The sequence below is a fragment of the Phoenix dactylifera genome, unplaced genomic scaffold (assembly GCF_009389715.1).
Source record: "Phoenix dactylifera cultivar Barhee BC4 unplaced genomic scaffold, palm_55x_up_171113_PBpolish2nd_filt_p 000941F, whole genome shotgun sequence".
Classification (NCBI taxonomy): Eukaryota; Viridiplantae; Streptophyta; class Magnoliopsida; order Arecales; family Arecaceae; genus Phoenix; species Phoenix dactylifera.
The window spans coordinates 142313-165419 of record NW_024068300.1 but is presented as its reverse complement, the minus strand read 5'-3'; the positions used below and the strand labels follow the sequence as shown (position 1 = coordinate 165419).

Sequence of the window (23107 nt, the reverse complement as noted above, 5' to 3'; positions counted from 1 at the left end):
GGTTGTCAGGAGGCATCTTGGTTCTATGGAGGCGGGTGTGGCGACAGTCGATGTCTTCCACAATTGCTCCCAATAAGTAATCATGATCGTATCACGACCCGACGCTGTTCCATGGGTACTGTGTGGTGTGTATGCTAGCACGGACCACCGGGCCAGGAGAGTCCTCTGGCAGGAGATCACCAACCTGACCGCCCAGGATATCCCGGTGGTAGCGATTGGTGATTTCAATTGTATCTAGAGTGAGAATGAGAAGCGGGGGGGGGGGGGCGCTGCCTTCACGGATCGAGTGGACAGGAGAGAGTTTCGGGACTTTGTGTCACGGAATGGCCTGGTAGACTTGGGTTTCTCGGGACTACAGTTTATCTGGTGCAATAATCAGTTGGGCAGTGCTAGGGTTTGGGAGCGATTAGATAGGGCTCTTGCGTCCCCTGATTCGATCCTCCGCTTCCTTATAGGCCGGGTTAGTCACTTGCCTCGGATTGCCTCGGACCACTGCCCACTGCTACTGTCCACCTCATCAGGTCCTACGCACCGCATCCCCTTCCGCTTTGAGAAGGTTTGGCTGTCGTACCCCCAGTCTTGGGATATTTTTCGCGACACGTGGCAGGTCTCAGTGCACGGCGATGCCATGCAACAGGTCTCACGCAAACTTGAGCTGACTAAATGGCGCCTTCGCCGATGGAACCGTGAGGTTGTGGGCAATATCTTTCAGCGACTGGAGGGGGTTGAGACTTCGATCGCTGAGCTGCAGAGGAAGGAAGACCTAGGAGGCGTGCTTCCGGAGGACGATATGGCCGATCTCCGGGGACTTCTTGCGACTCACCACTCGCTGCTACGGCAACATGAGATCTTTTGGCGATAGAAATCTCGGGTGCAGTGGGTAAGCGAGGGTGATCGTAACACCAGGTTCTTTCATCGGTCGACGGTTATCCGGAGACAGAGGAGCATGACCCACTCTCTGCGAGCTGGGTCTGGACATCGAGTGGAGGGTGAGCCTGCCATCCGACAGATCTTACTCGATTTTTTCCGTACTAGATGGACGGAGGATGAGGAGGCCAGTGATGGGACCCCCCTCTGACGGTGGATGTGGGTATTTGTGATGCTGAGAGTGTATCCCTGACCCGGCCGGTGTCGGCATAGGAGGTACAGGAGGCAGTCTGGGCCTTGGCCGCAGACAAGGCCTCGGGACCTGATGGTTTCCCCCCTTCTTCTTTCGGCAGTATTGGGGTATTATCCGACCAGCGGTGGTGGAGGCTATCCAGTATTTTTTTGCCCAGGCAGCTATGCCTGAGGACTGGAAGGCTACCTTCATCACGCTAATACCTAAACATCAAAATGCGGCTGAACCTTGTCACTTTAGGCCCATCAGCTTGTGCACAACCCTATACAAGGTTGTGGCAAGAATTATGGTGGGCAGAATGAAGCCCCTCCTGCCTGGTATTATTAGCCAGGAGCAGGGGGCCTTTGTGGCCGGCAGAAATATTTCCCATAATGTTATGTTGGCCCAGGAAATGATGGGATCTCCGACGAGCATCGAAGCGGCACAGCCTGATGGCAGTCAAGCTGGATATGGAGCGGGCTTACGATAGGATCAGGTGGAGCTTTCTTCAGCGGGCGTTGGAGGCGTACGGCTTCCCCAGGCAGTGGATCGGCTGGGTCATGGGGTGTGTCCGGGGGCCAAAGTTTTCTATCTTGGTCAACGGCACACCATCACCTTACTTCGAGTCCTCCATAGGGCTACGACAGGGATGTCCCTTATCCCTTACTTGTTTATTATCTGTGCTGATATTTTATCTCGATTTTTGCAGAGAGTGTGCGCCAGCCGGGAGCTGGAGGCCTATATCCCAGCCTTGGAGGCTCGCCCTATCCCATTTACTTTTCGCTGACGATTGTCTTCTTCTGGCCAGAGCACGGACTCCAGAGGCTCGGGTCCTTCGCATGGTGGTGGCGGCCTACTGCACGGCGTCCAGCCAGAGAGTGAATTTGCTCAAATCTACCATCTCTTTCAGCCCCAGCACAGAGAACGGAGTCAGACAGGAGATCAGAGGGATACTGCAGATACCGGAGCAGGAGGGATGCTTGCCTACCTAGGCGTTCCTATTATTGGCCGGAGGCTACGGGTGGCAGAGTGCTCGGGTTTGGTGCAGCGGGTCCAGAGTAGGCTGGAGGGATGGAGGGCGTCCTCCTTATCCATGATGGGGAGAGTGACACTGGTCAGAGCGGTGCTGGGATCTATACCGGTGTATTTTATGGCCAACACAGTGGTTCCGAAGACGATCCTGTTAAGGATCGAGCGCCTTCTTCAGAACTTTCTGTGGGGGTCATACGGTGGAGGTCACGGAGTGCACCTGGTGCTTGGGAGCAGGTTTGCCGTCCCACTAGTGAGGGTGGTCTGGGAGTGCAGTCTCTTATTGAGAGGCGCAAGGCGTTCATCGCTCGGCATGCGGCTAGGTTCATATTAGAGCCACACGGCCTCTGGAGTCAGGTGATGACAGCCAGATATGGTCGAGGGGCTTCAGGGGTGGCACAGAGGGGTCGCCGAGTCTCCTTCATGTGGCGTGAGATCGGAGGTACCTGCCGTCAGTATCGGCACACATCAGGTGTTTGATTAGCGACGGTCGGAGTATTGATGTGACCAGCGACTCATGGGTGGACTCCTTGTCCCTGAGCTGTTGGCCGACTATGTTTGATACAAAGGCAGTTGAGAGGCTACGGGTGTGCGACCTCCTAGCACCAGGAGGGGCAGTGTGGGATGAGGCCAGACTCAGGCTATTGTTCGGGGTACACCTAGCTGCGAGGATTCGGTCCCTCCCGTTACCAGGATGCGGGAGGCCAGATGTCAGGGTGTGGGGCACCTCGAGCCGGGCCAGTGTCAGGCTGGGAGATCTCACGCGCGCCATTCAGCCAGGGTACGAGCTGGGGCCGGATTGCACTTGGATTTGGAGGTCCGGACTTCACCCGAGGGTAGCTCTCTTTCTATGGAAGGTGTTCTGGGATCGACTTCCTACAAGAGTAGAGCTGAGCAGGCGAGGTTGGGGGGTTCCGGCTGAGTGCGGGACGTGTGGAGCTGAGGAGTCAGTGGACCACGTGCTCTTCCAGTGTACATGGGCGAGGTCGACATGGCAGTGGGCTGGGATCCCGCAGGGGGCCCGGAGTGCGCGGCTACAGTTTCTTAGGGTGATACGGCAGTGGTTAGCCAGTTCACGGACCCGCGAGGAGGGCATTAGAGCTACTTGCACAGCACTTCAGATCTGGCTGGCAAGAAATGCCCATACTCTCGGTGAGCGCAGGGTGTCACCGAGGTTTGCGGCAGAGTTTGCTCGAGCACAGGCCTCAAAGATCAGACCCGCCCCTCATACAGACAGACCTTTGACAGCTCGGGACACCTGAGGTTCCCTCCTTGCTTCGGCAGCTCCTCAGTTGGTGTTCTTCACCTGGGAGCCCCCACCCCGTGCTTCCTCAAGGTCAACTTCGATGGATCGGTTTTGGATGGCGCACACGAGGCGGTGCAGGCTTTGTCATACGGGGCCCGCATTCCAGGGTAGTGGCCGCAGGAGGCTGTCAGTTGTTCGATATATCGGTTCCTGGAGCAGAGCTGCGTGCAGCCTGGGCAGGCCTTCGACATGCGCGGGTAGTATTGCGGGCCAGCTCGATTATTTTGGAGGGTGACTCGGCCACTGTCGTCCGGTGGATTCAGAGGGGATTGGGGGGTGAGGGCACAGACCATCCCTTGATTCGTGATATTGTGATGATGATGAGTGAGGGGGGGCCATTCTGGCCAAGCATGTATTCAGGAAGGCCAATGGGGCAGCCGATTGGGTGGCCTGCCCATGCGGCCACCACTTGGGGTATGCCCTCTGGTCGGGGGAGGCGGAGCTGCCATTGGCACTCCGTGAGGTATTGTATTTTGATCTTATTGGGTGTATTCGTACCCGTACTGTATGAAGCACCCGTTTTCAGCAAAAAAAAAGAAAAAAGGAATAATCTTGCGAATATTTTCCTTTGGAAGTTGAGGGATGGATTTCCATGATTAGTCTTGCAGCCAACTAACCGAGTTTGGACAAGTTTGGACAAGTTTGGATGTTGGAACACATCAGCACAGGGATCCATCGTCAAATCTGCACCCAGATTGAACAAAACTTGTTGCTAAACATCCTAACTCTCGTGAAATGATTGTTTTAGTGAAGCATAGTTGTGGTGAATGGAAACCATGGTGAATCATTCAGTTAATATGTGCCAAATTGTTAGAGCAAGATTAATACTTCACCAAAGCTTGAGATGGACAGCCATCTAATATGGACAACTCTCTGTTCCCTTCAGGAAAGCATAGTTGAGATGGTAAGCATGACCTCGGCAGATATGATCTCGGCTGAGTTAAGCTCGATTGACCTCAAGGTCGGAAAAAAACCCAGTTAAAGGGGAAAACTGACTTCCCACTCCACCGAAAATCAAGCCGACCCCTACATCGTAACATCCACATGAAGAAGGAGTCATCAAGTCCTCCGTATCCGGGATCCAAATTCCGCAATCTTTTGCCACAATGGCTGCCATATTTGAATCCTCACAATCTCAACCGATCGCTAGCCAGCCTGAAATCTCGCGTCGTCTACAGTAACCTATTTAATCCAAGATCTGCGCATTGTAATCAAGGATGAGTAACGCCACAACCTCCTCCTATAAAGAGGGGGCAACGCTGGCGAGGCGGGGGACCTCTCTCTCGATCTTCTCTCCTGGTCAAAAAATGTTTCTCAATTATCTCCATTAAATACCTCCAAATCTCTCTCGGACTTAAGCATTGGAGGGTCTTCGCCGGGACCCCCGGCCAAGGGCTTTTTACAGGTCCGCCGGAGTCAGTCACCTGCCACCGCATCACAGCCGGAGCTCCTCCCCTCGGTTCCGCGGTCACACCCTGGTCCAATTTCCAGCAACAAATACCTTGCAACTCTTGGTTCTAATTGATTTATGGCAATAATTTGATTTTTGTTCCACAATCTCTTCTGAAATTTAATTCATGATTCATAGACATAAACGAATCGAGGAAAAATGATAGTTGGCTCGAGCAGGGACGAATTCATAGAAGATGATATTTGGCCTTTACGAGATGAAGGGTGGTAGCAAGCTAGGACCAGTAGAGCCAAACCCAAGATACAGGTTCTAAATTTTGGTGAAAATGGATTCACGTGATTGCTACATGACAAATATCAACGCAGGGCTGCTTAACACAATGCTTGCTGTTGGCGCTAGAGGAAGAGCCCCACTGAAACTTTCCCTTACGAATCCTTTTCGCTGTGGGGGTAGTGTTTGGGGGGCGGATGGAGGACCCAGGACTTTAGTCCCACATTAGAAGAGTAGTGGAAAGGATTGTACCTTATAAAGAGGGGTCATCCCTTTCCTTCTAGAGGGCCCTTTTAAGAAGGACAAAGTCGTGAGGGGAATATTGAGCATTAAGAGCTGCACACGACATGCGTCGCGCGATACGTATGCACTTCCCCAAAGCGGACAATACCTCTGGTCGGGACGCCGTCACTTTCCCGTTCTAACAGTTGGCACTAGAGGAAGGGCCCCACCAAAACTTTCTTGCACGAATCCTTCCCACTGGGGGGGTAATGTAGGGGGGCGGATGGGGGACCGGGACTTTAGTCCCCACATTAGAAGAGTAGCGAAAAGGAATGTGCCTTATAAGGAGGGGCCACCCCTTTCCTTCCAGAAGGCCCTTTTAAGAATGACAAAACCGTGAGGGGAATATTGCCCATTAAGAGCTTGCACACGACATGCGTCGCGCGATACATACGCACTTCCCCAAAGCGGACAATACCTCTGGTCGGGACGCAGTCACTTTTCCACTCTAACAGTTAGTGATGGGGGGAAAAAGTGGACCACCCCACAAATACAATTAAAGCATCCGAATCCGACGGCAGGCATCAATCTCGATAAGTGTGGCCTCGGCAAGAACACCTCAGCAGGCTTGACCTCGGCACACATGGTTCTCGGCTGAGCAAAGCCCGATTGACCTCAAAATCGAGGAAGACCTAGTCAGAAGCTGAGATTGACCCCGACGTCACCAACAGTCAAGCCGGTCCTCCTAAAGAAGGGATCGCCAAATCCTCCATATCGGGATTAAATCCATAGTCTCCGCCAACAACGACTGTCAATATTTGAATCCTCGCAATCTCAACCGATCGCCAGCTAGCCTGAAATCTCGTGTCATTTAAGTAAATCAAGATTTGTGCAATCACATTCGATTGCATGTAATCGCTACACCCCATCCTATAAAGAGGGGGGGGGAACTCCGGGGAGGAAGGCATCTTCTCCCCTCGCCAGAAAAACACCTCTCCATTAAAAAATATCTCCAGATCCTTCTCTGACTTAAGCATCCGAGGTCCTTCGCCAGATCCTCCGGCCCAAGGCTTTTTTGCAGGTCCACCGAAGACAGCCATACCGCCACCGCACTACAGCGGAAGCTCCTCCTCTTCGGTTCGCAGTCACCCCCGGATTTGTTTTCGAGCAACAGTTGGCACTAGAGGAAGAGACCCGTCGAAACTTTCCCCACACAAATCCTTCCCGCTGGGGGATAGTATTGGAAGGCGGATAGGGGACCCGGAACTTTAGTCCCATATTGGAAGAGTAGCGGAAAAGATTGTGCCTTATAAGAAGGGGCCACCCCTTTCCTTCCAGAGGGCTTTTTTTAAGAAGGACAAAGTCGTGAGGGGAATATTGCCCATTAAGAGCTGCACACGATACGTGTCGCGCGATACGTACGCACTTTCTCAGAGTGAACAATACCTCTGGTCAGGACGCAGTCACTTTTTCACTCTAACACTTGCAATGGTTGAAATATCAAATGGAAGTGTTTCCTGAGCCTTGCATTTCAGTTGAATTTAGTAACTAAGATAACTAAGATAATCCAATGGCAACTAATGAGGAAAATATGGGATATCTTGATCTCGGCCTAAATCGACTTCCTTGACCTCGGTATTAACCCAAAGTGAACAACCTCTATGAAAACCGATGTGCCACTTTGCTCTAGCTAATAAAGACCGAAAGTTATGGTAATATTGCAGTCAATGCACAATCAATGTAATTACCGCCATGTGCTGCTCATATGGGATGATTTCCATATTACTAACATACAGCCGACCGTTACCTTACTATTAAAAAATGTTGCGTCAAATTAGATAACAGATTAGTATTTTATCCCATATAAAGGGGTGGCCCAGAGATCCTTAGGTAAGCTCATTTTGGACTCTACAATTTTTTTTCCTTCCATATTGTTGCCCTTTAGGCATTGGAGGGTCCTCCGTTGGAAACTTTCCGGCAAGTAGACTTCTTGCAGGTTGGCCTCGAAGGTGACCAGTTTTTTTTCACCTCTGTCTCATCCGACTCCATTCAGTGCGGTTCTCACCGACCTCGCCGAGCAGCGCTCCGATCTCAGTTCATAATTTAGCCGCAACAACAACCAAATTTGATTGCTCCTTGCAAATGAACAAGATTTAATTTATCAAAGCATATCTCTTTTTGGAAATATTCCATGCAAGCAACATGCCACCATCCTTAAGGCGAACTTTGTCAATAAGAATAGGAAAACGAAATGAACTGGTTATAATAATACAAATCTGGGAGACAGTAGAGCTTAAAGGGCGTCAATATGATGATAGAAAAGGAATAATCCTGCAAACATTTTCTTTTGGAAGTTGAGGGATGGATTTCCATGATTAGTCTTGCAGCCAACTAACCGAGTTTGGACAAGTTTGGACGTTGGAACACTTCAGCACAGGGATCCATCCTCAAATCTGCACCCAGATTGAACAAAACTTGTTGCTAAACATCCTAACTCTCGTGAAATGATTGTTTCACTGAAGCATAGTTGTGGTGAATGGAAACTGTTGCCCAGTAGATACAACCCAAGAGGGAGGGGGGGGGGGGGGTGAATTGGGTCTTTTAAAACTTTTATACTACTTCTAAAACTTTTCAATTAATTATGCTAAGTTGTCTAGATGCACAGTGGAATTTAAACTTAGCAACAGTTTGATTTATTGAATGAGACTTGATTAAGTAAATTGAGTATGCTTTCAACTAAGGATGCGTAGATAAGAGTTAAGCAAGCAATTTATCTAAGTAAGTAAGTGAGCAAGTTAGATAATGACAAAAAGCATCACAAACACAACAAACATATAGTGGTTCGGTGCACCCCAGCACCTACATCCACTCCCCAAGACCTCTTGGGAATTTCACTATAATCCTTCCGATTACAGCCGGTTGTTTTGCAAGCTCACAACCCAACTTGTTGTTTTGCGAGATCACAACAAACTCGGTCGGTTTTCACAGGCTCACTGACTAGAACCAGCCGATTGTTTTTCCGGATTCACAATCAAACCCAGTTGGTTTTCCCAAAGGCTCACCAACCACAACCTTACAACGATTGTTTTCCGGGTTCACAATCAACCCAGTTGGTTTTCCCAAAGGCTCACCAACCACAACCTTACACAGTTGGTTTTTCTTTTGGCTCACCAACAACCCTTAACCTCTTGATTCAATCTCTTGATTGAATCAAGTTACAAGATATTAGATTAAAAATTTAAAGCAAATACAAGCTTCTTAACTAAGCAAATATAGCAAATATAAACAAATAGAGTAAAGAGAAGCCCTCAAACGAGTTTTGAAGATGAAGGAGCTCGGCTTCTTCTTTACTTGACCCTCTTCTGATTTGGCACGAAGTAGAGGATCACCGAGGCAGCACACGGATGGAGAGGAAGCTTTGGGATTCACTTGGATGCTCTTCTTCTCTCTATTTCGCTTTGAATGGTCCTTTTGTGCTTATGGAGGATTTCCCTTGTAATCTCTTTGAGATCTCTTCTCTAAATGTTCTCTCCCACTTCCATACCTTCTTTCCTAGCTTTCATCTTGATTTTATAGCTTTAGATGGCGTGGAAACAAGAATCTAGCCGTTAGAGACAAAAATAGAGCCGTTGGACACAGTCTGTACCTCCTGACAATATTTCCGTTGGGATCGGAGTCGACTCGCGCGATCTGGAGTCGACTCGCCTGTTGCAGGAGTCGACTCGTGCTTGACTAGAGACGACTCGGCCACTGTTCCAAATTTGAATTAATGTGCTCGCTTTGTCCTAGAGTCGACTCGGACCAAACTGGAGTCGACTCGCCAATAGCTGGAGACGACTCGGGCACTTGGGGGTCGGCTCATTCTCAGGAATCCAGAGGACATATTTTCTGATTTTCTTCCTCGAGTCGACTTGGATTCTCTTGGAGTCGACTCGGCTCTCAGAGCCCGAAAACTGATCCTCTGTCTTTTGGGGTTGCGCTGCCTTGGAGTCGACCCGACCTGTCTTGGAGTCGACTCGCCTCTCAGAGACGAAAATACCGTCTTCTATCTTTGGGGTTGCGCTGTCTCGGAGTCGACTCGGACTTCGCGGGAGTCGACTCGGCTCTCAGTGTCTGAAATTGGCTCTCTGACTTTTTGCTTGTTTTTCTCTGGGAGTCGACTCTAGCTTCCTTAGGAGTCGACCTGCCAAGCCATCGGAGTCGACTCGAGTTCTTCAGGAGTCGACTCGGCTCTCAGGGTCCAAAATAGCTTCTCTGTTTTTTTGTCTGTTACTCTCTGGAGTCGACTCGTTCTACTCTGGAGTCGACTCGGCAAGCATCGGAGTCGACTCGAATTCTTCAGGAGTCGACTCGAGGACTATTCTTTTAAATTTTTCTTTGAATTTGCTTCTCCAACTTGAATCATTTGAACTTGGAACTTGGGCCAATAAATTGTAGCTTTCTTCCAACTTTTCTTGAGAGCTTTGGAGGCCTTCTTGTGTTCTTCCAACATGCTATGTTCCTTGCAAAATAAATATCTTTCTTCTTGCAACACAAACATTAGTATTTATACTTCAAGGTTTTGTGATCATCAAAATCAATCTTTAAATCAATCTTTGGGTCATCAGAAACCATGGTGAATCATTCAGTTAATATGTGCCAAATTGTTAGAGCAAGATTAATACTTCACCAAAGCTTGAGATGGACAGCCATCTAATATGGACAGCTCTCTGTTCCCTTCAGGAAAGATGGGGTAGCTGATCAACTCAACCGTCAGAAAGCATGCAGTGGGCAAATGACGACCCAAACGAACAATCATGCAGCTTTAAACATTCACAAACATGGCCTGGAAAATAACCATCAAAAAGGGAAAAGTGGGGAGGCCTGGAAAATCAACTGTTGTTAGAACTCAGACAAAAATAGATAATAAAAACCTGCTTAAATGTGTTTATTCGGAGCTTAGTGAAAAATAAAAAGCCTCCTCAGCCTTGAATATGTAAAACTTAATTTAAATTACATCCACATTGCTATGGCGCGTACAATAACATTATTTGCAAGCAAATTCTCAGCCTCTCCTATTCTTGTTGCAAATTTCCTACACAGCCTTCAGTTACAGAAGCTATGCTCCTCAACTCATGTTGATGGCTGTCAGATGTAATGAACCAAAAATGAATCTACAGAAGAAAACCAATACATCAGACCTTTAAGATTCACATATTAGCTGAAAACAGATATCAATAACAAAGGCTGACGACAAGTGCTACTGTAAAATTCATATTACTTGTCTGCAGATAAAGCAGTTTGTAGACCACTACCAGTGACACAATGGAGCTTGAAATGATGACTAACACAGTAATTTCCTAAAGTTTTTCTAAAAACTGCAGTTCAGTTAACTACAGAATATTTATTTTTCTTAAAAAAAAGTGCTAGCAATATGCCACTCATGCATGGATGATATTGACACCAAATTGTAAAGAATGATATTTATCCATATTGACATAAATATCAGATTCACCAAGGAACTTTTGTTTACCGGATAAAGCATCTGGAGTTCATGGCATTCATTGTGCATCCCATATTTGTCAGAAATGGCTGACTCAGAATTGCCAGTGGAACCAAAAGCATGATCTAAAAGATAGCAAAACTAGCCTCTTCCTTCCCGCAGCAGTTCCTTCATTTGGAAAGAGGTATGCTCACATGCCCCACTTGTCTTTATCTAATATTTGCTGGATGATAGGTGATGGTCACTCAATAGATGTAATGGATGATGCTTGGATTTCTCCACTTCCATTGGCCTTGTGGCTGACCATGATCAACAACCAATATACTATGAGGGATCTTAAGCTTAGAGATCTGATTTGTCTTGACAAGAGGAGGTGGAACGTCTCTCTCATGCAGTTGTTTGGAGAGGGCTTAGCTGATAGAATTCTATCAATTGCAGTGCCTAATAGTGACATGCCCGACAGGTTGGTGCGGGGTTTTACTTGTACTTCCTAAGTCAAGGCCAGTGAGCTTTATAAACTCTTCAATGCAGTCCCAGAAAGTAGGAAGAATTGTTCATGGCTATGGAAGATTTGGAAACATCCTCAAGTGGCATTATTTCTATGGAAGCTTGCATAGGATCGCATTCCGTGTAGTGGTGTTTTGGTAGAAGGGGTTTGAATATCCCTATCTATGACTCTTGTGAGGGAGTGCAGGAGACTGTAGATCATGTTCTCTTTCACTGCCTGAAAGCATTGTAGGTTTGGCAATTATCTGATATTCCATCTGTAGTTTTCACGACACCAGGCCCGACTGAAGCTCTTTTGCTTTATTTGAAGACAAACGGAAATGATGAGGGCACTAAGATCAAATGCATTCAAGCAGCATATATTGTTTATCACATCTGGAATACAAGGAATAGATGGGTTTTTGAGAATTGAGTCTCTGTCTTCGAGATTGATATTAGAAAAGGCAATCATACAAGCTACAGAGATCACTCAGTGCACTATTATAGGAGAACTAGAGATAACAAGGGACACACGGGCCTCCCCTATCTCTTTATGCATTTAGAGTGGAATTTATTACCTAGGAGCCCCCACCCCGACCTATCTCAAGGTGAACTTTGATGGTAGTGTTACTGAAGATGGTGGTAGAGGAGGAGCTGGATCTATAATTAGAGGGCCTGATTCCCAGTTTTTTGAGGCTGGAGGAGACAGCTTTTTGATATTTCTGTTCCGGGGATAGAGTTGAGGACTGCTTGGGAAGGGATCGGGTATGCTATTCTCACTCTAAGAGCTAACCTTATCCTCCTTGAAAGTGATTCCGCTACAGTGGTTGGAGAGATTTCAAGATGCTCTCCATCAGTGAGCAAACATCCACTCATATTGGATATTTTGAGGCTGACTAGAAGGTGCACTCTCTTTCAAGCATCCCATATTTATAGGAAAGCAAATGGGGCTGTAGACTGGGTGGCATCTATGATGCAAATCATTCTGGCGACACTCTATGGACAAAATTTGCTTCTATCCCTTCTCTCTTCAGAGTTATTTTATTTATTAATTTTGTTAGATGCATCCATACTAGACATATGATTCATTCGTTTCATAAAAAAAAAGACAGTAAAATCCATCATACAACCATAAAAGTTGAGCCTATCAGTGTAATTGAGGCAAATTGATGGGGACATCAGAGCCCTTCATCCAGATGATCCTGAGCCCCCGGATTGAGTCAGACCCGTTTATTTGCATATTTATTTTATTATTTTATTTCTGGGCTTATTTGCATTTTAGGGTTTATTTGTGGTTTATTTTATTTCTGGGCTTATTTGCATTTTAGGGCTTATTTGTGTTATTTGTGGGTTTATTAGGATTTATTTCTGTGTAAGGGGGGTTTATGCAAGTTGTGTATTTGGGCCCTATATATAGGGAACTATTTTCATGATTAGGGTTTAATGAAGAATTAAGAATTTCTTTCCCCCACGTTTTCCTCTTCTTCTCTTCTCCTTCCTTCTCCTTCTTCTCTTCTTCTTCCTCCTTCTCTTCCCCTCTTATTCTGCTTCCATTTAAAATTTGGTCCGGCATCAACTTGGTATCAGAGCCGTCGGCTTTGCCCCTGCTGCCAAAGCCACGACCTAGGTTATCTGCCAAAGCCTTGAGGTCTAGCTTCTCTCTCCCGGCTACTTCTTCCGAACCGAGAGCCAAAAAAAAAAAAAAAAAGAGAAAAAGAAATCCTTTCTTCCCTCTCTCAGTTCTCACACAAGGAACAGGGGAAGATCCCGTCGCCAGGTCCACCCCACCCGTCGTCACACCCGCGCCCACCGCCGCCACCAGTCGCCGCCAGCAGCGCCGAGCCACCGTCGGACGTTCTCGCTGCCGCCGCTGCCCAGTGAAGGCCCAAGCCTGCCGTCGGAGGAGCCATTTCCCCACGGAAACGTCGCCGCTCGGGTTCCCGTGCCTGTTGACGCCGCCCGTGGCTGCCGTGGTCAGCCGCCTCTTGCCGCCGCAAGCTCCGCCGCCGCAGCCGCGACCTCCACCCCGTCCCGCCAGCCGCCAAGCCTGCGGCCACCACTCCCACGCTTCACCGCCGCTGCATCGCGCCACAAAAAGGCGCCACCGGCCGGATCCCGTGATCGGCCACCGCCCGTCGCCGTAGATCCTAGAGCCCCGGCCACCGCCATCGCCGTGAAGATCGGAGCCCTCTCCCGAAACCATCGAAAAGTTGAAGAAAGGATTAACGGGTAAGTCACAAAACCCGTTAACCCGAATCCGGTAACCCGGGTCCCCAAAAACAGCTCCGCACGTGACCGCACGTGCGTGCAAAAAAAAAAGAAAAAAAAAAGAGAAAAGGAAAAAGAGAAAAAAAAGAAAAAAAAAGGGGTACCTGTTCATCTTCCTCCGCGTGAGCACCCTCGCCACCGCCTTCGTCCGCCGTCACCGCCCGCCTTGCCGCCTTCGCCACCCCCACCGCTTCTTCTCCGATCGCACGCCGCCCACTGCTGCCTCCGCCTCGCCGCCACCTTCCGAACTCCCATCGCCGTCCCCTCCACCAAAGCCCCTCGCCGCCTCCGGCTTCCCCTCCGTTTGCCGCTGCACCAGACCGCCGCCACCCGCCTGCCGCTTCCTCTGCTCCGCCGTCGGCCGTCCCCATCCCGAACCCCTGTCACCTGCCACCGCCCCTCTTCCCCTGAAACCCATTCCTATCGGGCCGATCCCACGCGCCTCCCACCCAACTTCTAAAGCCAACACGGGCTGACCCCAGGCCCACACAACAGTAGCCTGCCCCGACTTTCTCTCATAAGCCCAAGTCAGCAGGCCGAGCCACTGCAGAGCCCCTTTCAACGGGCCTTTTTTTCTCCAGGGGCCACACCACCCCTCCCTCCTCCGCACTTCGCTCCTGATCGTCGCCCTAGCCCTCGAGCGCACCACTCTGGTCGTCTGCTTTCCGACAGGTGATAGGTTTCTACTTTTTCTGGCTTGTTCATTTAATTATGTTCTGGTTCTCTTGCATGATAGCCATATTTTGAAAACTTATATTGCTGTCAAAATTCAGAACATTAAACCTTTCACTTTCGAACCCATCCTATTACCCATTAAATCTTGATATTAAATTAGCACACCCTAGCAACAGGACGTTTCTCAACATTATTCGCTCAAATTACTTTAGGATCAGAACAACTGAACTACTTGATTGCAATCTAATTTCTTAAATTGAATAATCTTAATCCTTAATTCTGAATAACCGAAGTAAAAATTAGCAACATTTAAATTTTAAGTTATTATTGTGAAGACTTGCTGATTTCTGAAATCATAATAGATTGCATTAGTAGGTTGTCCTGCATCAAATTTGGTCTTGCATCATAGTTATTAAGGTTTCATTAGTGACACTGCATTTCACATCATCACCCAGTGTCATCATTGCATGCTAACCTGTAGTGATATGGAGTACTATCTCAATCAACCTAAAACCCCTGTAGCTACCATGAATTCCGACATTTTGAGGTCTATCAAGGAACAGATCGTTGCCATGCGGGCTGGATACAAGGAATTCACACAAGAGATCCGTGAGCTCGTGCAAAATTCTAGGACCCCTACACCGCCAACCCCTGTTGCAGCCCAACCTAAAATCGGTTTGGTTGCACCACCTGTAATCCTTCCCCATTTTCTTGGGCACCAAACCCAATGCTCAAGGTGTCAACAATTCGACCACATAGCATCCCAATGTTTCATTAGGACCTACCTGATTATTGAACCAGAAGCTAGGAGCCAAGAGGTCGAATATGTCGAAGAAGTCTATGAACCAAATATAGAAGACTATGAAGAAGACTTTGAAGACGAACCTATAGAATTAAATTTTGTCCAAAATGATTTCCAAAGGGAGACTATTGATCTAAGTACAACCAAGTCATTTCACATCACTACTGTGGAAGAGATAGTGACAGATATTGAGAGTCAGTCACCTGAATTGGCACTTGTAGCTAAAGATACCCATGTGGAGTCCAATCTTGAACATTCCCCTATAGTAGTTTCCCTTTTAGAGGAGTTTAATGATATAGTCCATGATGATCTTCTGGATGCACTTTCTCCGATGTTGGATATCCAACACGCAATTGATCTAGTTCCTGGAGTATTTCTGCCCAACCTTCAACATTATAGGCTCAACCCAAATGCATATGCTAGGACCTGGGATTTAATATTACCGACAGTTGAGTTTGCATATAATAGTTCGGTTCATAAGTCCATAGGCATAAATCCGTTTGAAGTGGTGCATGATTACAAATCTAGGCAACCCATAGACCTATTTTTCATGTCTTATCAGTATAGAGTCTTTGAGTCTGCACAATCAATTGCATCTCATCCACATTCATTGCATCAAGAAATCAGCAATTGCAGTCACTTTATTAACTTAAAATATAAATCCCTTGCTGATTTAACCGGACGTTATAATGAGTTAAGTGAAAGAGATTACGTCATGATAAGAATTAGGTTTGAATGACTTTTTTCGGAAACGTTTAAGAAATTGCAAACTTGTAGTGCATAACCGTTCAAAATCTTAAAGAAAATCAGTTCGAATGCATATGTTGTGGATCTTCCTGATGACTATGGGATTAGTGCGACATTTAATATTGAAGATTTAGTCCCATACAAAAAGATAATATTCCTGCCTTCTGACCCCTTTATTGATATACCTGCCCATGTTGGATACCCTGACCTATTACCTGCTGTTGAGCTACCACCTCCCAAATTTCATGCACGCAGAGAACAAATAGAACATATATTGGATGAACAGGTTATTTCAAGCAGGAACGGTGGTTATCAATGTTATCTTGTTCGGTGGAAAGGTCGACCAAAGTCTGATGTGACGTGGATTTCCAGAGCACAGTTGCAGCGCCTCGACCCCGATCTTCTGGAGTAGTACGACAGCCGGCCAGACCTATACTCGACGGGGTCGAGTTTTTCTCACCCGGGAGGAGTTGATGGGGACATCAGAGCCCTTCATCCAGATGATCCTGAGCCCCCGGATTGAGTCAGACCCGTTTATTTGCATATTTATTTTATTATTTTATTTCTGGGCTTATTTGCATTTTAGGGTTTATTTGTGGTTTATTTTATTTCTGGGCTTATTTGCATTTTAGGGCTTATTTGTGTTATTTGTGGGTTTATTAGGATTTATTTCTGTGTAAGGGGGGTTTATGCAAGTTGTGTATTTGGGCCCTATATATAGGGAACTATTTTCATGATTAGGGTTTAATGAAGAATTAAGAATTTCTTTCCCCCACGTTTTCCTCTTCTTCTCTTCTCCTTCCTTCTCCTTCTTCTCTTCTTCTTCCTCCTTCTCTTCCCCTCTTATTCTGCTTCCATTTAAAATTTGGTCCGGCATCACAAATACTAATGTTTGCTAAGCATACTATACTAAACCAAGCCAATCATGAACAGCTTAAGATTGGCTAGATTATTAGCTTGTTCAATCAGTAAACAAGTGATGCTCAAATCCACTTTAGGCTCCATTGGTAAACAAGTCAAGATCAAAACTTAGCCAGTTCATAGAAATAATTATAAGCTCAAGCCAACTTGAGACTTGGCTTGTATATGGAACTTACAAACCAAGCATGAATAGCAATGGTTGAACCCATCACTCACTCGAGTTGAGCTTGACCGGTTGAAAGAAGCCCAGACAACCCAGGCCTCTTATGATGGATTTTCCGTCCATAAGGCCCGTTCGATATTCCTGCATGAATATCTTATAGGAAACGGGCATGTGGGCCCACCCAACCCGGCATCTTCTAAAGGCCCGCCAAAGTCCTAGCCTAAATCTCAGCTTGTAGACCTATTTGTCTGCAGAAAAAAAAAAAGACCTATGAAGATCTTTTTTCCTTCCCATAGAATTCAGTTTATAAAAGTGTTAGGTTGGTAAGGGCCCTGCTCAAATGGGCTTCCCAGTTTGTGAATCCATTGGGAAATTCAGCCCAAATCCTGTTGGATTACCCAAAAGGGCCCTTAATGTCTTACAATATTACCTCTTCGTGGACATTATCACAGCCTAAAAGACTAGAGTACTTTATATATTCTAAGGGGCTTTGTGTATGATGCATGGATTATTCATAAACTACATTGATTCTTGAATGCTACTTCTTTTGTCTCCGCATTTCTATTTTACCTTACATTCCTCTCGTAATTTTTATCATCTCTCAAAACATTTATACATTTTTCCCTGAAAAATTTGCTAAATTATGTGATCATTTTTTGTCACAATATTCATACTTCAACATTCCATTGGAAACAAGCAAGCATGCTATGAAAAGACATAGCACATAACGTTTCAGAAAAGACATTTAGCATGTGCAATTCATTTGGTTGAGAACAAACATACATATGTAGCAATTCTTAATGTATGCTAGAGTGATACCATGATTTATATGCAAACACTAACTTAAAAAAGAAAGAAAGTAAGAAAGAAAAATTTTGAAACTATAACCAGCATTTGAATCAACTGCATCACATCATGTTTTGTATCAGCCATCTCTGTAATGAACAATATGCACAAAGCATGCTATGACTAAAATTTTGCAGATTCTTTGCTAGGAGAGTGGCAGAAGATAGTCAACATTTATTGTCTATTAAGTCTTTGTAGGTAGGATGACTAGAATACATGAATTTAACCTTCCTTAACTAGACCGCACAAAACATATACTAATGCTAGAATGAAGACTAGCAGCAACTGTGTAAGCGATTCGTTCCAGCTTTAATTTACACAGAAAAAATTTGAGCATCCAAATCAGTCCAATGCACTCAGCTTGCTAAAAAAAACCTTTGATATGAATCTAAAGGAGGCTTGGTGCTAAGTTTATCAAGCAACTCTTTGACCAATACAACTCTATCTTGCCAACTAATCAACGCATAAAGGAACTTTTGCTGAATTTTAAATAGTCACACATCCAAATACTGTAAAACTCCTGCTGAAGAAGTCTATTTTAATTTGACCGCTACTAACCTCTGCCCCAACCAAAGAAAGAAAGAAAAGGAAAGCAAAACAAAAAATCTTCTCTAATGAAGCCCAATAAGATGCAACGGGCTTCAAGGAAAGACATCACTAACAAACAATGTTAAAGGAAGACTAGAGAAGGCATACAAGATCTCAGATTTGAGTTTCAGACTGAAGAGATGACAATCGATTTTTAGCTTCCTTGAATTTATCCCTCATCAAAATGTAAATTTCAAGATGTCAGAACTAATTCCAGCAGATAACTTTATCATGTCTATTAATTTTAGTATTTTCAACTACCTAGATTGTATTTACACCAAAAGGCATCATTCAAATAGCAAGAAAAGAAATTATTCACTGCAGTAGTGCCTGAAAATCCCTTTTTCTAGAAAGTAGAAGGTTATCACCATAAGTGATGCAAATTAAAACTTGACTGAGCTTCAACCCAAATATATGTTGGAATCATAACTCTGGTTAGTTGATGGCTTGAAGACAAAGTTGGAGAATAATGCCGTTTTATTTAGCTTCAATAGACTTGTGAATTTTTCTTAGAGGAGAAACCACCTCTTTAGAAAGGGGTCCCTTCCCAGTACCAGGGAAAGGTAAGTTAACTTGTCCCTAAAAGAATCCCTTAACTTATAATAATGATGACAATGCAAGATACAAAATTGGGATCAACATGGAACTCTAAATAAAAAGGCCCATAAACCACTCATAAGTGACATCTATATAACTCTAGGACTCCACCAACTCAACCTAATACTAGAAAGGGACTGCGATCAAAAACAGAATTCTAAGTCGCTCTTAAAACAATTCCGTGGTTAGTCTCAACCTTGCCTATTCCCAAGTTATAAGAGCGCAGATTAACTTAAGCACTTGACTTAAATTGCCAAAAGAAGGGCATCCTAATGCATGAGACTCCCTCTATTGTAGGATCTGGGGAGGGTCAAATGCATGCAGCATTAGCCAATGTGTCGTTCCATGCAACAAAGGTGACTACATTGACCCAGGGTTATTCTACATTGTAGCACGGATGGCTACAAAGACAGGGGTGGCCTTATGCCTTGCAATGATTGCCATGCTGTGTAGCGAGTTTGCGAAGCATACAAAAAAGATTTCAAAAATTTATAAACATTCGACCCCCTACCCTGGTCATTACTTTTACAGAGTAGTTTTAAGGTCTAAAAACCTGACAAGACTCTTTCTTTCCAGGAAGCCTATCCCTCTTTTTATGTATGATACCAGTTGAGTACAAAAACGTAGCGTAAATTGCTAAAAGAAGGGCATGGAAACACATAGGAACTCTTGAATGAAAATTGAAAAAAAATGTAGCTCCAGTTCCTTCGGAAATGTAAAACGTCGGGCAGAATGCTTGGCTTCCTGCACCAAAAGCGATACCCGAAAGGTGAGCTTCTCGCGTGCGGAGAGGCTATTTCCATATTTTGAACCCGTGACACCCAAGTCAAAATAGTGCAACCTTACCGTCGCGTCTAGAACAAAAATAAGATACACAAGGATTGTAATCAGCAGATAAAAGGAACATGGATTCAGTCTGAGAACTTGGAAATAGTTTAAGAACCCAAACCTCCTGGACAAGTAGTCCTTGACAGATCTATATCCCAGATCTTCATTTAGCTTCAATAGACTTGTGAATTTTCTTAGAAGAAAAACCACCTCTTTAGGAAAGGGTCCCTTCCTAGTTCTAGGGAGAGGTTAGTTAACTTGTCCCTTAAAGACTCCCTTTAGCTTATAAAAATTACCACAATGCAAAATACAAAAAAAAATTGGATGAACATGGAACTTCACATAAAAAGGCATATGAACCATTTATAAGCACCCTCTCCACAAATCTAGGACTCCATTAACTCAACCTAATACCAGAAAAGGACTTCTCGATCAAAATGGAACTCTAAGTCACTCTTAATTCGATTCCAAGGCCAGCATCAACCTTCCCTATTCCCAAGTTATAGGACAGCAGAGTAGCTCAAACATCTGACCTAAACTGCAAAAGAACAAAAATAAGATAAACAAAGACCGTAATCAGAAGCTAAAAGGAACATGAAATCGGTCTGAGCCGAAGACAAATTAGGACCAACTGATATAAGGAATTCCTGCATCTGCAAGAACATGAACAAGAGTCAACACCTGCTCCGTTTATTTTATAGTTATGATGTCAGAATATTTCGAATGCGTCTCCCGAAAACATTGCTTATACCAACAAACAGAAGAAACTGAAGAAAAAAACAAAAACAGTGCATGCCTAGTAAATGCAGAACCTAATAGTAGATGTATTAACTGCACATTTAGATCATGGAATCTGAACATGGCAAGGGAAAGCAACCATCCACAGTTCCTTTCAGTCGATTAAGACATCTTCAATCTTCAGTTTTCTATGTAACTGGCTTTATTTACTTGGACTAACAATGTAAGGTACACCATAAACAGAGCATTGAAAAAATTTAAAGAAAGAATCTTATGGTACTAATAATTGTTAAAGCACCAGAGCAAGCTAGGCTGAATCAATCTTACCTCACCCGCTCAAGTTATCGGCAGAAACATCAACCTCATCCCCGTCCTCATCATTTTCACTCTCCTCCTCCTCCTCCTCCCCCTCTTCCTCCCTTATCTTTGCAATCTCCGCCTGTGCCCTCTCCAAAACCTTCCTCTTATGCATCTCCAAATCCCTCTGCAATTCCTTCCTCATCCTCTCCAGCTCCACCATCTGCTGCCGTTTTCTGCTCTCCATCTTCTCATATATCTCCCCAAACTTTTGAATGGAATCGGCCAGCATTCTGAACGAAGAATCCGAGCTCCCCATCGAAACCTTCTCCCTCCTTGGACGAAGCCCATCGGACTCATCATCATCATCCTCCTCGTCCACATCCTCCTCCGATCCCGTGCCTCCTGGGCTGTCCCTCGTCTCATCATTACCATTCGAGCGGTTCGGATAGATACTGGAGCTCGCAAAGACGTACTCCCCTGCATCAACCCCGTACGACAGCCGCGGAGGTTGCTGCTGCCGCGCCCCCGCAGCTGGAGGCGACGGAGACGATATCAATTCATCCATTTTCTTGAAATAAACCCACTTGCTGCTAGGACTCGCTTGCTCCGCCATCCTCACCTTCTCTTTCTTGTATTTCTTTTTCAGAGTATCGAGTCGGTTCCGGCACTGGGCGTCGGATCGGGTGGTCCTCGAGAACTGAGCGACCTTCTTGGCGACGTCGCACCACTCGTCGGATCGGAGGCTCTTCCGGCCGTTCTGGACATAGCGATCGCCCCAGGCGTCGAGGAGCACGAAGGTCGAGTCTTCCGACCAATCGGTGGGAGAGCTTTTCGCGGGAAACTTGCCCTCCAGTGTCACGATCGCGGGACGAGGCACGCGGGGGGCGAATTCGAACCCTAGGGCGAACTTGTCCAGCTTCCTCCGCTTCCCGCGGCTTTCCGCCTCCTCCTCCTCCTCCTCCTCCTCCCCCCGGATCTTGCGATGTCTATCGCCACCGTCGTTCTCGTCCTCATCATCATCGTGTTCGTCCACGGCTTCATCCGTGTCGTTCCGATCGTCTTCGTCGTCCTCATCGGCGTAGCTACGGCCGATCGGCGGATGGAAGGAGGATTTCCGAGCGGCGGAGATCTTGGATCCAAGGGGGGAGGAGGAGGAGGAGGAGGAAGAGGAGGAGAAGGGGCGGCGGCAGATCGAAGGGGAGGGAAGATTGGGGAGATACCTCGCGTCGTCCTGGGTGGCGTCCATCTATCTGTCTCACACCCTCGCGAGGAGGAAATGGGAGACCTTAGAAACCCTAGCGTTCGATCGGGGATGCCCTAATATTGGGCTCCTGGGGTTCAATTTTGTGGTGGTCGGCGTTCCGGTGGACGGGTAGGGGATTGGTGGGGCGGGATGAGGTGACGATTGACGGGTGACGAGGAAGGGGGTGACTCGTCCCCGTGACTCGGTCGGCCGACCGGGTCCGAATCGGAGTCGAGGCCCGTGTAGGTGGCTCATTGGTTAGGTTGAACCCGGGTTCCAAACCCGAGTCACAGAGAGAGTGTCCTTGTGGGTTCCCTGGATTAAGTTTCCAGGTGAAAGCAATACAATTAAGTCCAGACCAGCCAATGACCAGGCCTGGGCTCGACTCAGCCCGACCAGGCCCATTTTGGATCTCCGGAGACCACAACGCTAATTTTGCTGACCGTAAGGTGCTACAGGAACCAAGTTACACATTTTGATAACTATTGAGATAAGCATGGTATTTTTCTATTTGGCAGTGACGAAGAAAATATTAGACATCTTGACCTCGACATGAACCAACTTTTTTGATTTCAGCCATAGATGAAGTGAATGATTTCAGTGAAAATCGAGGTGCCAGCTTGAAGTGATAAAGATTGACGGTTAAACTAAAGTTGCGGTTAGAGCATGATCGGCGCAATCATCGCCGCATGCTACTCGTGCGGGACGATTACCATATTGTCAGCGTGCAGCGGACCATTACTACACAGTTAAGGCACATAGCGCTAAATCAAGTAATGAATGCATATTTTATCCTATATAAAGGAGGTAACCTGGAGATCCTTAGGTAAGCTTATTTTGGAGATTTTTCTCTACAATTTTTTTTTCCTTCCACACTATTGCTTAGTATTCTTACTTAAGTATTGGAGGGCCTCCCACCGGAAACTTTTTGACAAGTGAATTTCTTGCAAGTTGGCCTTGGCGGCGACCAGTTCCTACAAACCTTGATCTCAACCGACCTTACTTTTCTTTGGTTCTCATCAGCCTGAGAGCATGCCGAGAGACAACCGATCTCAGCTCAGAATTTAGCGGCAATATGCAGCTGGG

At 46.2% G+C, this 23107-nt stretch overlaps 1 protein-coding gene across 1 annotated transcript; it reads right to left on the bottom strand.

Annotated features, from left to right (window-relative positions):
- Positions 1-10197: 10197 nt before the first annotated feature.
- LOC120107641 (trihelix transcription factor ASIL2-like) lies at positions 10198-22154 on the bottom strand. Its single transcript, XM_039120991.1, has 2 exons — positions 20806-22154; positions 10198-10490 (listed from the first exon to the last, which is right to left on the bottom strand). Exon 1 carries the CDS (start codon positions 22022-22024, stop codon positions 20807-20809), a length of 1218 nt encoding a protein of 405 aa, XP_038976919.1. The 5' UTR covers positions 22025-22154; the 3' UTR covers positions 10198-10490; position 20806.
- Between the last annotated feature and the right edge of the window lie 953 nt (positions 22155-23107).